Raw genomic sequence first — 13,156 nt, forward strand, 5'->3', positions numbered from 1 at the left:
ACAGTCAACATAATAAATTTCTTCATCGCTGCCACTATCAGGTTCTGCATCACTATGATTCATGTCACTGTCGATAACTTCTGCAATGAAATCATCTTGAAATTGATTGTTAGGGAATGAATAATTTTGACCACTGTTTGATTCACTCGCGCCTGTGACACTTGCAGTAGCAGAGGAATATTTTTCGGTATCTTCCTCGTAAAACGCACTGTCGGTAACTAATTTTTTCTGAATGCGTCTTCGCTTATGTCTTGAAGAAACACTTGCAGCCATTATTGTAAACACTGATGACTCTTTGAAGTTCCAAACGATGCGTCAGTATCACTATCTTTCGTACCGATAACAAATAAAAAAATAATACCTTGTTGAGTAAAAAAAATCCATTAACTGAAGCAAGAAACAGAGATACTCTTCTCCAGCTCCAGCTTTCTCGCACCAGGCAGAACACAGCAGACGCGACAATTGTAGTCCAGAATGAGGGTAAACGTTGCCAAGCACTTTTTGACGAACAGTCAAGTAAAAATTTTTTTCCATTAATTACCTATAAATTATTATTTAAAAAAATATAACATGATATCCAATAATTATGAATAAAAAATTATTCTACAAAATTATTGAAACCGCTTAAAATATTTATTGAACTAGCCATCTAGTGAGCGAAACCTTAACTCTGTAAGAGAAGGGAGTGAGCAAATTTCCCCGCGCTGAACAAAGAACATGATAATCACAAATTTTTGATGATTAAAGAAGTGTTCATTCAAGGCATTGAAGTTTTCTTGTGACATTCAAGGAAAATATAAATATGGGAGGGAATAAAAATATTAAGAGCGCTGTAACATGCGCCTCTAGTGGTACAAAAGGTAATCTCTAGCCGACTTACCCATACATAATGTCTATGTGTTAAGGCAAAAAAATTTGGCTCCTATTTACTTATTTTTTTTATGTGGAAAATGTAAGGTAAAAAAATTTTTAATGATAAGAAAATAAAGTTGAACCTACACTTAGTAGGGTGGAGCAAACTAGAAGTTAATGGGATTCTTCTTTAAAAAAATATGAATAAAATAAAAAAGGGTACTTTTTGGGTGAATCTCTAGTAAAGTAATGGCGGCGCAAACCGGGGAAAAGAGGAAAATTTTAAACACCTGAACCCACAAATACCGTTCAGGGTTTAACAGTTACATTGATGCGCCACACATCAATCTAAAGCCAACTCATCAAGGAGTAGGCTGAATTTTTTTTTTTAAATTTAACTCTAAAGGGGAATTAATAAAAATTAAAACTGAGGAGACGTTTCTCCATAAAAGGCCATGTTAAAAAGGCAGAAAAACGGGCAACTGTTTATTATTTTTGGAGGGTACTGTATTTGTGACAAGACTGCTCCTATTCCATATCCTAAACATCCGTGTAGATGATACGGATGTAAATTCAAGATAAAAATTCTCGAGAAACATCTGGGTAACCTAGGACAGGTCTAGTGATGAGACAATTCTTAATACAGTCAAAGGCGCCCCTTTGTTCCTCCTCCCATTTCCATTCCGCTGACCTTCTAGTGAGCGCAGTTAGTGGGTGGGCTTTATCAGCAAAAGCCCGTATAAATTTTTTGTAGTAGCTAGCTAGACCTAAAAATGAGCTCAATTATCTTACGGTTTTGGGAGCGGGATATCTGATAATCGCGTCTAACTTCTTCGTACTTGGTGTTATTCCTATCTCGAATACAATGTACCCTAAATAATCTAATTCTTCTTTAAAAAATTCGCACTTCTTCCTTTTCAATCTTAAACCCGCTTGTTTAAGAAGTTTTTAAACTGCTTCAAAATGTGTCACATGGTCAGTAATTGAATTACTGAACACTATGATCTCATCTAGGTAAACCAATGCGATTTGTACAATTTCGTTTTCAAGATGTTATTCATTGCTCTTTAAAAGTGCTTGGCGCATTTGTTAATCCAAATGGCAACCGATTAAATTCTTATTGGCCAAATTCACAAATGAAAGCTGTTTCGTGTTTGTCACTTTCCTCGATTTCTATCTGCCAGTAGCCGCTTAATAAGTCCAATGTTGAAAAATAAACAGATCCACACAACGCGTCAATTGTGTCATCTATCCTAGGTAGAGGGTACTTATCTTTAACAGTAATTTTATTCAAAGCTCTGTAATCGATGCACATACGCATCTCTCCATCTTTTTTAGGTACCATTACTATGGCTGCAGCAAAAAGGACTGTGACTTTCTCTTATTATTTTGTTACTTAGCATTACCTCTATCTTAGTCTTAAAACAAGTTTTAGGGCTTCGGGTGTTCTTCGTAGTCTTTGATTAATGGGAGCGTGATGGCCAATGTTGATGTGATGTTTCACTTGTGTTGCTAGACCTAAGTTGGATTCTTGGTCTGCAAAAAATCCTTCGTGTTTCTTTAGTAAAATTTCAATTTTTGTTCATATGTCGTCTGATACATTGAATGCTTGAGTGCTTGTTCTACTTTTTCAGCAATCTAAGCTATCTACTTAGTTTTGTTGTTAAAGTCTAATTGAGTGAAGGATTCTAAGTTACAATAATCTTGTTGTGTAAGATCTTCGTCGATTGGGATTAGTGGTATATGGATGCCTGCTTTGCTAAATATAACGCTATAAATGGGCATGGTATTACTTCAAAAATTATGTTCTACTCCAAACGGATCATAACATATTTGTCGATTTCTAGTGTTAATCTTCACGTTATTGTTAGATAAGAAATCTAATCCTAAGATGCAATGTTCATTTAGGTTCTTCATAACATAAAAGGGATGGTTAATAATATGATTATCGTTAATAGCAACTGAAAATTCAAATTTCCCTATCGAATTAATTTTTTGTCCCGACCATGTTCTAAAAATTAGAGGGTTCGTATTTTTTACTTGCTATAAGTTTTCATTACTTTCTATAGTATCTAATATTTTACTGGATACTAAACTAACGGCGGCGCCAGTGTCCACTAAAGCTATAATTTCCTTTTTTAAAATTTTAATGGGAATTCTTATCAGTTTAGGGATTTCTACGTATTGGTTTTATGTTGTTTATCGGGGACCTGGGTTGTTGGTACGTGCCATATCTGTCCAACATTCTCTTGCAATATATCCTCTTCGGTTACACTTATAGCAGGTTATTTCTCAATTTTCAGTGGTTCGAGGATTGTTGCCAGGGTTATGCTGTTGCTGTAGATATTGGTTGCTGTTATAACGCACTTGATGTCTATAGTTGTTATTTGATGGAAATCTGGGTCCGTTGTAATTTCCTTGTCTACCGTTGAATCCGTTCCTGTATGGTGAACGTTGATAAATTTGATGTCTGGATGGCCTATATCATGAAGAATTACGGTCTTTTCGTCCTGGCGAATGGTAGTCACTTACGTGATAAGGACTGCTGTTTCTGCTCTGACTGAGACTTCTATCCCTATTCGATTCTCCGCTGGTATGTCTATCTGTGAATCGTACTCTTGAATCTCGTGATCTTGAATAACTTTCACCTGATACTTGTCTTATTTTTTCGTACTGGTCAGCTGCTGCTATGGTTAGGGGAGACCAGGGCTGATTAGTACTTTTTTTATAATCGTCATATCTCGGCTTCTACTAACGATATCTAAAATATTTCTGTCGTCAGTGATACACAACTGTGTTTTCTATCTTCTGAATTTATTTTTATGTTTCTTTGTTTAAAATTGGTAGAGATAAAAAAATCATAGTCCAAACCCCCATTCTTTGAAAACCCGAAAATAGTGGGGTTGAATGGACCCTCGTTTGTTTTGAATAAAATTATTTTTCATTCTTTTAATATACAATTTATAAAAATCGTGTTTTGTATTTTAGTACTAAATTCCAAATAAAAATATCACTTTATTTGTGAAAAGTTACATAAATTTGCTTTCTTGTTAAATTATCGTAATGGGGCTGATTGGTTGATGGAGGATGGTTCTATTAATTATCGATTACTTTAAAAAAATAGATTGATTTCTAGAAACCTTCCATTTTTAAACAAACCCAGGAGCAATCTACATTCTAAACATGGCCTTCGTGAAAAACGGATTTCCAATTGTTGAAAAAAAAATTCACCCTTCACTTATCAATTAATACATTTAATTTTCAGCCAAACGTCTATTCAGCTCCTCCCACAACTCCTCTTCTTCATTTGAACGAACACTGCCAAACAACCACGTAGGTGTCAGGGCCAACTTACCCCAAATTTCTTTGCAAATAAACTGAAAGTTTCTAGAGAAATAGGACACTCAGTAGAATTAAGATTAGTGTACAAAAATGTAGAATAACATTTTCTACAAGTGTAACTATTTTTTTTATCTTTCTTGCACTAAAAACTAACTTTAAAGTAAAAATAACAAATTTAACAATTTCAGGTAACTGTTTTTAAATTTTGTTCTTACTAAACAACAAAGGCGTTTTAACTAACGAAAATTCATCCCCCAAGTTTTTTGCATTTGCAATAAGCAAGTGCAAAAAAAATTATATTAAACAACTGGTTTTTGAATAACATAAAAAAACCATTCAACCCCAAAGTCCAAGAAGCCCCGGTCTCCCCTACGTCGTTCTCCTGTGAGGATCCACGCTTTTTATTAGTACATTCTAGTTCTAATAACATTCTAATACATTCTTCTTCTCTTGGATTTTATCGCCTTGCGGTTTTTCGTGATGCGTTATCCCTACGATGACCGCTGACATCTGTAGTTCTTTGTCATCTGTAGCTTCTTTTGTGTAGAATTTTTTCAAAAATGAATAGTTGTATGCATAACGCGTCAAAGTTTTCTGTGTTTTCTGCATTCTTAGGTAAAGTTCTGCTTTATATTTCAGTAGTAATCCTGGCAGTAGGATTTTGCTTTTTCTGTGGTCCCTCATCTTTTTCACTTTGTTTACTAATTGGTCTTCGATAATAGTTTGTTTATGATCGACCCTTTCTTCTTCACCAGCTATGGTATCGTAGAGATTGTTTAGACTTCACACGAAAGCTCTGCAGTTTTCTTCCGGTTTTTTAGTTAGTTTTGATAGTTTTTTCTCCAGCGTAGCGAAGTTATATGTATCTTGAAATCTTGTTATTATAGCTTCTTTCCAATCCTGGTAATTTAAATCATCGCCTTCCTCCTCAGCGTAGTTTTCATGCAATTCAAAGGCTTCGCCTTTCAACCGATCAGAGAAGAAACTTATTTTTTGGTTGTCATCCCATTCGTTGTCTCGTGCCACGTGCTCGGCACCTCGTAGCCACTCTGATATTAGTGTGTCATTGCCTTTCCCTTTGAAGATTGGGATTGCCTTTTTGTCTTATATGGAGAATAGTTCTCCTAGGGCCTTCACTATTGGTTGAGTGAAGTACCTGTTCACTTTCTTTACGTTTTCATTGTCCTGTGCTCAGTTGCTGGAATATCGTCATCCTTGGGATTTTTCTTGGGGGTGTTCGCGAACGTCTTCTGCGTTGTGTTTTTAGATGTGTCCTCGTCATCGTGTTACGCCCATGTCGACCTTCTTTTTTATTTGTTGGTTTTCTTGCTCCAAATAGATGACAAGTCTTGTTTTGGTGTTCTATTTGGGTTTTAATTGTTTCTATAGTTTGTTCGAAGTAGTTAGTTTGTTCAATTTCCCGCTCGTAGCGGAGTGACTTGTCTCCACTGTCTGTCGGCAAGGTCAGCTTTTTCATATCACCTACTAGTTTGGTTATTTCTCCTGTTTCGTCCTCGTCTAATCTTGAGTCGTTGGAGTCTTCAGTCTCGATGAATTTAACTTGGAGTTTTTTGTATTCTTTCACACGGATTCTAGAAACATTATTTGATTTTCTTGGGCTCGTACCCGAGTTTGGAGTTCTTGAAGTTCTTCTTCAAGGTTTTTGTTCTTTGAAGTAAAATCTAGCAAGCTTTTCTTTAAATAGATTTTTTTCTGTTGTAGCGTTGTCGAGTATGTCTGTCAAAACTTTTATCTCTTTCTGGAGGTGTTCTGCTTTTTCTGAGACTTGTTTTATCTGATTTTCTGCAGTGTTGAGTTTCTGGATCAGTTTGGTCTTCTCATCTTCAAGTTTGAGGATTTTGTCTTGCCCTTCGGTCTCGACAGCTCCGTTGTTTTCCTCTTTTCTTTTGAGAAGGTTCTGCAATTGGTTCTCAGTTCCTAAGGTGATTTCAAGTCTTTGTTCTAGGTCGGTGATTCGGGAGTTGGCTTTCTCGAGGGAGTTCTTCAGAGCCTCGTTGTTTTCTTGAAGTTGCTCTAATGAACTGCTTAAAGTGTATTTGGAACTTTTGCCTTCTTTTTGTAACTCTCCAATTGTTATTGCACGTTTGAAAGTTCAAATTTTAGGGTAGATATCTGCTTTTTATCTTCAATTAGTGCAAGTACTGACTCTTTCTGCCATACACTGATGGTACCGAACAACAATTCTTTTTCTTTCCCATGTAATCTCTGTAGTTCTTGAAGTAAACTATCAAGTGTTCTGATGTTTCCACCTTGTGCGATAATGTCGTCTTTGAGTGTTTTAGTTGCATTTGCAATGGTTTCTGTTGTTACACCATCTGTTACTTTTAGAGTTTGTTCTAGAAGTCAGTAAGTATAAAAATGCAGCGAATTTTGTGTCGCTTGACTTGCTTCTTGTTTATGTGTTTGTAACTGTTGGATATTTTCAGTTGTTACTTCTTTCTAAGTTTTGCTTAAATTCTAAGTCTATTAAGGTCTTCCAATAGTCCAAAAATTGTTCTCGGTGATGACTTAGGTTTAGGTCTTGGTCGGTTAAATCAGATTTTTGTAGTACGTGGTATAAAGATAGTAATGTGTTCTCGTTGAGAGAAGTCTTTTGTACGGAAGCATCAAACGGCATTTGCTTACCTCGATGGTGTTCCGATGTTAGTTGCTTGAAGACTCGTTCGTCAAGGCGTAGAGCACTTGCGACGGGTTAGAAACTTTTCTTCAAATAAAGAATGTCAGTCTCGTTGGGACCTCCAAATGTAAAGTTTCACAGACCGTGTATTTATGCCAGATTGAGTCTTCTCAATATTCTGAGACGACTCCTATACAGCTCCGAATATGATGTTACAATTATAAACTTATATACCGAAGATTGAAGGTTAAGAAGGGAGGTATTTACAATAACTTTTACTTCTGTGATTAACAGTTAGCCTAAGGGAAGGTTGTTTACGTGATGACCTTCTTGCTGAGTGGGGTTGCTGTTGCTGGGAGGGTTTGCTGCTGCCGATTCCACAATCTAGATTTTGTCGCAAAATTTTAATAATTTAGTTTGGAAGCGCAATATTTGTGTTTTTTTTATTTTTTATTAGCCGTTTACATTCTTTTCTGCTTATAAAAATTTATTTTGAAATTTCCTTCAGGGAAACGAATTCTTGACCTGGAGATACTTTGCCTGCCAACAAGATAATCGGTTTTCTTGAGTTAGACTTATTTATACGAGTCCGACCGATTTCTTTTTTCACAAAAAGAAATATATTTTTTACTTATTGTTTGTAGCACCGAAGAATGGCGTATCGTATACCCTAGGGCGAATCCTCACTCTGGTAAGATACAAAAAGGTGAGGGGATGACTAGACTATCACCTTGCTCTTGTATAGCAACCTGAGCTATTTGAGAAAACCTGGGAAACGTACCCACTAAACCACCAGATTTGTTGTGCTCGTTTTTTATTAGCGGTCTACATCTGTTTCTGAATTTAACTCAATCTCTGAAAATTACTTCATGGAAACAAACTCTTGAGTTGTAGATACTATTTTATACTAGCGGTCTACATCTGTTTCTGATTTAAACTCAATCTCTGAAATTTACTTTATGGAAACAAACTCTTGACTTGTAGACATCAGATTTGTTGTGCCTATTTTATATTAGTGGTCTACATCTGTTTCTGAATTCAACTCAATCTCTGAAATTTACTTCATGGAAACAAACTTTTGACTTTTAGATAGATACTGAGCCTATCAGCTGACAAGAGTGTTGAAGCTAAATGCGCAAACTGAATTTATGTGGTTGCGCAAACCTGTGCGTTGCGTAAACCCAGTCATTACTTGGCAGCTTGACTTGTCGTCTACCTTACTTGCCTCGTCATCTCTCACGTGTTCAGCAACAGTCACTCTCTAATTTAAAGTTATATTTCATCACGTTTTTAGTGATTCATCTGTTCAGTCCAAGGTAGCTATGTATATTCTAAGTCTGTATCTGTATACTGTACTATTCTATGTACAAACTTATGACCGCACACAATATATGCATGTCTACCTCATATGGGAGTCTAACGAGTAGCCTTGTTCTTCAACAAGGAGAATTCTACTTCACCCAGGGGACTATCTCTCGGTAGAGTGTGTGCCATATTGGAATTCTTTTCTACAACAATCTGATATTTTCTGTTTTCGTTCGTAGTGTTTACGAAATTGCCTATATATATGCCCTCTCGTAAATCCATACTCTGGGAAAATAAAAAGAGGGAGCTAGTGGCTAATTTATCATCCTGCTCCTTTAATGTGGTCTCTACAAGTTGAGAAGATCTGGTCTATAAAAATCTACGTTATACTCAGCAATTTTAATTGATGTTCCGGCGCTTTTTCTACATCGGACATTCATGAAAGATATCTATGTGTAGAGTCTTCTGGCTGCGGCAGTATCGAATAACGTTTTGAGCGGAATATCCTGAATTTTAGTTTTAGTTTTCCACGCTCACGCCTTCCGGTAAGTCCATACCGGAAACAATAGAGAATGAGAGCCGGTGACTAAATTATCACCCTGATCTCAGGTTGTGGTATATGCTACCTGAGAGTTCTTGAGATATAAAATACCCTTTTAACTGCTATAGTTACTGTATTAGCCGTCGTTTTGCAGCCCACAGCAGGGTAATAAACGACAAGGGAAATTATTCAATGTAATAATTTCTTATCGTGCGCCTCATATAATTCTGTGTCGAACTCAAAGCCATTTTATTGATGTTCCGACACTTTTCGTTTTTGTTACAAATATTTTTGTGTAACAGGTTTTTCACAGGTTTTTGTGAATTTGATGCCGCATTATTATTATTATTATTGTTATTTTTAAATATTGTAACGCGGGGAGTTACTTTAAGACCCGGGTAGTGACTAAGACATTGTTATGACCAGGTCATTTCGACCTCACCACACGTACAGACACCTAAAAGACGATCACAAATCGCGCACCTTTTCTGAATAGCTCAATACGCTCGACTCCCCTTCTCTCTCCGCGTCGACCCCCCCCCCTCACGTCTCTCCTCTCTTTTCTTCTTCTCCTTTCTTCTCCATGTCACTTCGTCGTCCGCTTCCTGAGAGCCGCCGTCGTCTCACTCTCTTCGTTCTCACTTCTTTCTTCGTAAACGTACACAACACTACAACAGATATAAGTAGACTGGGCGGGATACAGCAAGGGAAACGTACGAGTATTTATTGTTGTATATCTACTAGCGCCACTAATGGCAGGCTTAGCTAATACAAAGAGGCTAGCCTCAGTCACACTTGGACAGCCGAGTCTACTACATGGTGTCAGAAGTAAAGTCGATAGATTCATCCAATTAGTCAGCATGGCGAGTGAATTGCATCCACCGTCATCCTTTTCGTTTGATGGTGATCTGCCTACTAAATGGGCACTTTGGAAAAAGCAGTTTGTGTGGTACTTAAAGGCCACAAAGAAAAACAAAGACGATGAAGATGTTCAAGTGGGCGTATTGATCACGTTGCTAGGCCAAAAAGGGCTCCGAATCTACGAGACGTTCACGTGGACAACAGCTGGTGATGAGAACAAAATTAATCCAGTCTTGGCTAAGTTTGATGCTCATTTTCAACCCCGAAAAAGTCAAACTTTTGAACGCTACAAGTTTCTCACTCGTCATCAACGTGAGGGTGAGTCATGTGAATCGTTTTTGTTGGAACTTCAGTCCCTTATCGCAACCTGTGAGTATGATACGCAACGAGACTCCATTCTGCGCGATCAAATTGTTATTGGTGTGGCAGACGTTAAAACACGTGAGAAATTGTTGTTCGACCCTCAATTAACATTGGTGAAGGCGGTTGAAATTATTCGAGCGTGTGAAACATCATCATCGATAGCTGAAAAAATGTCAGCAGAGGTGGTCAACAGATTGACCTTGGAAAAATTCAAACGGTCGTGGCCCTCGGACCGACGTGGCTCAGCAGACAAGTCTGGACATCGCAAGAGTGTCGAACAAATCACAAATTGTAAGTGGTGCGGTGGCAGTCATTCTAGGCGTAATTGTCCAGCTTACGGGAAACAGTGCACAAAATGTGGTAAGCCCAACCATTTCGAGAAAGTTTGTGACAGCGAAGAAAACGTTGCTAGTATAGACTCGTACGTGGTTCACTCGTTTAGTGATCGCCAAGACTCGCAGTGGAACGTTGAACTCCTAGTCAACGATTATCCGATAACTTTCAAAGTGGATACCGGCGCCTCGTGTAATGTGTTGTCTCGTAATTGGTTTGAAAAAGTGAATCGCTCAAAGTCACAACTGAAGCCCGGTCCGCAAGTACGCACATATAATGGTCAGTCAATAAATGTCCTGGGGCAACAAGACGTCACCGTATGCTTTAAGAAAAAGTGGTATACTCTGCGGGTTATAGTAATTGAAGAAGAAAAGGTGCCCATCTTGGGTTTGCCCAGCTGCCGTGAACTAGTCCTTGTTCAGACATCTGCACGTCAACAAGTAGACGCAATGGGAGATAGCAACAGAGTGGAGTCCACCTTACCGAGTGAGTTTAAAATGTATCAAAAAGTTTTCATTGGTATTGGCAAATTGCCAGTGGAGCATCATATCAAACTCAAAGACAATTACGTGTCAGTTGTTCGCCCGCCAAGACGAGTGCCGTTTAAGCTACGAGATCCAGTAAAGAAAAAGCTTGATGATATGGAAAAATTAAAATTAGTCTGCAAAGTGACGGAACCGACTGAATGGGTTAACCCTATGCTAGCTATACAAAAAGCTGATGGTGACGTCCGAATTTGCCTGGATCCAGTTGATTTAAACAAAGAAGTAAAGCGTCAACACTATCCGGTACCGACAGCACAAGAGTTGTTTGCCCGCATTGGCAAAGCCAAGTATTTCTCCACGCTAGATGCAACATCCGGGTTTCTACAAATCCCGCTGACGGAGGAATCCAGTTATATGACGACGTTCGCAACACCATTCGGGCGTTATCGTTTCTTACGGCTGCCGTTTGGCATCTCTTCGGCACCGGAAGTGTATCAGCCGACAATGGAACAGTTCTTTGGTGATCTTGAAGGCGTTGAAATATATTTTGACGATTTTTTCGTGTGGGGAGAGACTCGAGAAGAACACGACCAGCGGTTGCAAGCAGTATTTGATCGATGTGTAAAAGTGAATCTCAAACTTAATGCTAAAAAGTGCAAGTTTCTCCTCCCGGAGCTGCCATGGATCGGTCATGTCATCTCTTTCCAGCAGTTAAAGCCAGATCCAGCCAAAGTAAGTGCCATTGAGGCGTTTAAAGAACCGAGTTCAAAAGAAGAATTACAGCGGTTGTTGGGAATGGTGAACTATTTATCCAAATTTTGTGAACATTTGTCACCTCTAACGAAACCGTTGCGTGATTTGTTAAAAAGTGACGTCGAGTGGGTGTGGGACAGCGGCAGCGCCCTCATTTTACAGTCCGTCAAAGAACTAGTGAGCTCGGCGCCGGTCTTGCGCTTATTTGATCCAAAGTTACCGTTTACGGTCTCAGTCGACGCGTCCCCTTATGGCCTTGGAGCTGTACTTCTGCAAGATGGTCAGCCCATTGAATTTGCGTCGCGGTCACTGACAGACACACAACGTCGCTATGCCCAAATTGAAAAGGAGTTGTTAGCAGTGCAGTTTGGCATGACACACTTCCATCACTATGTCTACGGAAATCAGGTGACAGTAGAAACTGATCACAAGCCCCTGGTTGGACTGGTGGATAAGCCAATTGGATTGTTCCCCCGAATTCAGCGGATGCGACTACAGCTGCAGGTTTACAGTTATCAACTTCTCTACAAGCCCGGGAAGGAACTCTATCTGGCAGATACGCTCAGCAGAGCGCCAGACACTCAGGAATACGCGACAGATCAGTCACAAATAAATGAAGAATTTTTTCATGGAATGCTCAGCTACGTCATCCCAGGAGAAACGGCTAAAGAAAAATATGCTAAGGCTACTCAGAGGGATGCTACGTTGCAGCTTGTCATCGGATTAGTGGAAGTGGGGTGGCCAAATCACAAACGAGATTGCCCGGTGCCGACTAAGCCGTTTTGGTCGGAAAGGGCCAGTTTATCAACAGCTGGTGGTTTGCTACTGCGAGGACATCAGGTGGTGGTTCCCGTCTCTCTGCAGTCAGAAATATTGAAGCAGTTTCATGATGGCCACTTCGGAGAGTCTAAATGTCTCGAAAGAGCCAAGTCAGTTGCTTACTGGCCAGGATATGTCGAAGAAATACGCAACCTTGTAGCCGGATGTCGTATATGTCAAGAGCGGCGTCACCAAAATCCACATCAGCAGTATTATCCAGTGGAAGTTCCGGATCACCCCTTTCAGCGTGTGGCGACGGATTTCTTCCATTTACGTGGTAAAGACTACTTGTTGGCCGTTGACTACTACAGTAAGTGGCCCTGTGTCGTCGAGATGACCTCAACAACAAGTGCAGCCACAATCAAAGAATTAGATAAAATATTCTCTGATTTTGGAGTGCCGGAAGTGCTTGTGTCGGATTCGGGCCGCAATTTGGCAGCGCTGACTTCCGAGCGTTTGCTTGTCATCTCGCCATATCTCACGTCACTTCAAGTCCATTTTATCCAGAGTCAAATGGTCAGGCGGAGAGATCAGTACAAACTGTAAAAGCGGCGTTTGTTAAGTCCATGGAGGATGGTCGCACGCTCCAGGATACACTCCGTGCAATTCGTTCAACTCCCATCGGCAATGGTTTGCCCTCACCGTCAGTGTTGTTGCAGTCGCGAAATCTACGAGGAAGTTTACCGTTCCTGTCGGAGTCATTACGTCATCAAAACGTGTCATCGGGAGCTATAGCAGCGGCATTAAAGCGTCGCCAAATGACAGCAGCCTTTCATAAAAAAGCAGCCCGTTCGTCTCGCTACTCCATTCTAACACTCGGTCAGCCAGTCAGAGTTCGTGTAGGAAAAAGTGGGTACGCGGAAA

At 39.4% G+C, this 13,156-nt stretch overlaps 1 protein-coding gene across 1 annotated transcript; it reads left to right on the forward strand.

Annotated features, from left to right (window-relative positions):
- Positions 1 to 9,538: 9,538 nt before the first annotated feature.
- On the forward strand, positions 9,539 to 12,838 carry LOC123467387 (uncharacterized protein K02A2.6-like). The gene has a single exon (XM_045167340.1). It carries the CDS (start codon positions 9,539 to 9,541, stop codon positions 12,836 to 12,838), a length of 3,300 nt encoding a protein of 1,099 aa, XP_045023275.1.
- The last annotated feature ends 318 nt before the right edge of the window (positions 12,839 to 13,156 follow it).

Source organism: Daphnia magna, unplaced genomic scaffold, assembly GCF_020631705.1.
Source record: "Daphnia magna isolate NIES unplaced genomic scaffold, ASM2063170v1.1 Dm_contigs181, whole genome shotgun sequence".
Lineage (NCBI taxonomy): Eukaryota > Metazoa > Arthropoda > Branchiopoda > Diplostraca > Daphniidae > Daphnia > Daphnia magna.

Coding starts and splice junctions, on each gene's coding strand:
- LOC123467387 (XM_045167340.1), top strand. CDS start 9,539: ATGGCGAGTGAATTGCATCCACCGTCATCCTTTTCGTTTGATGGTGAT.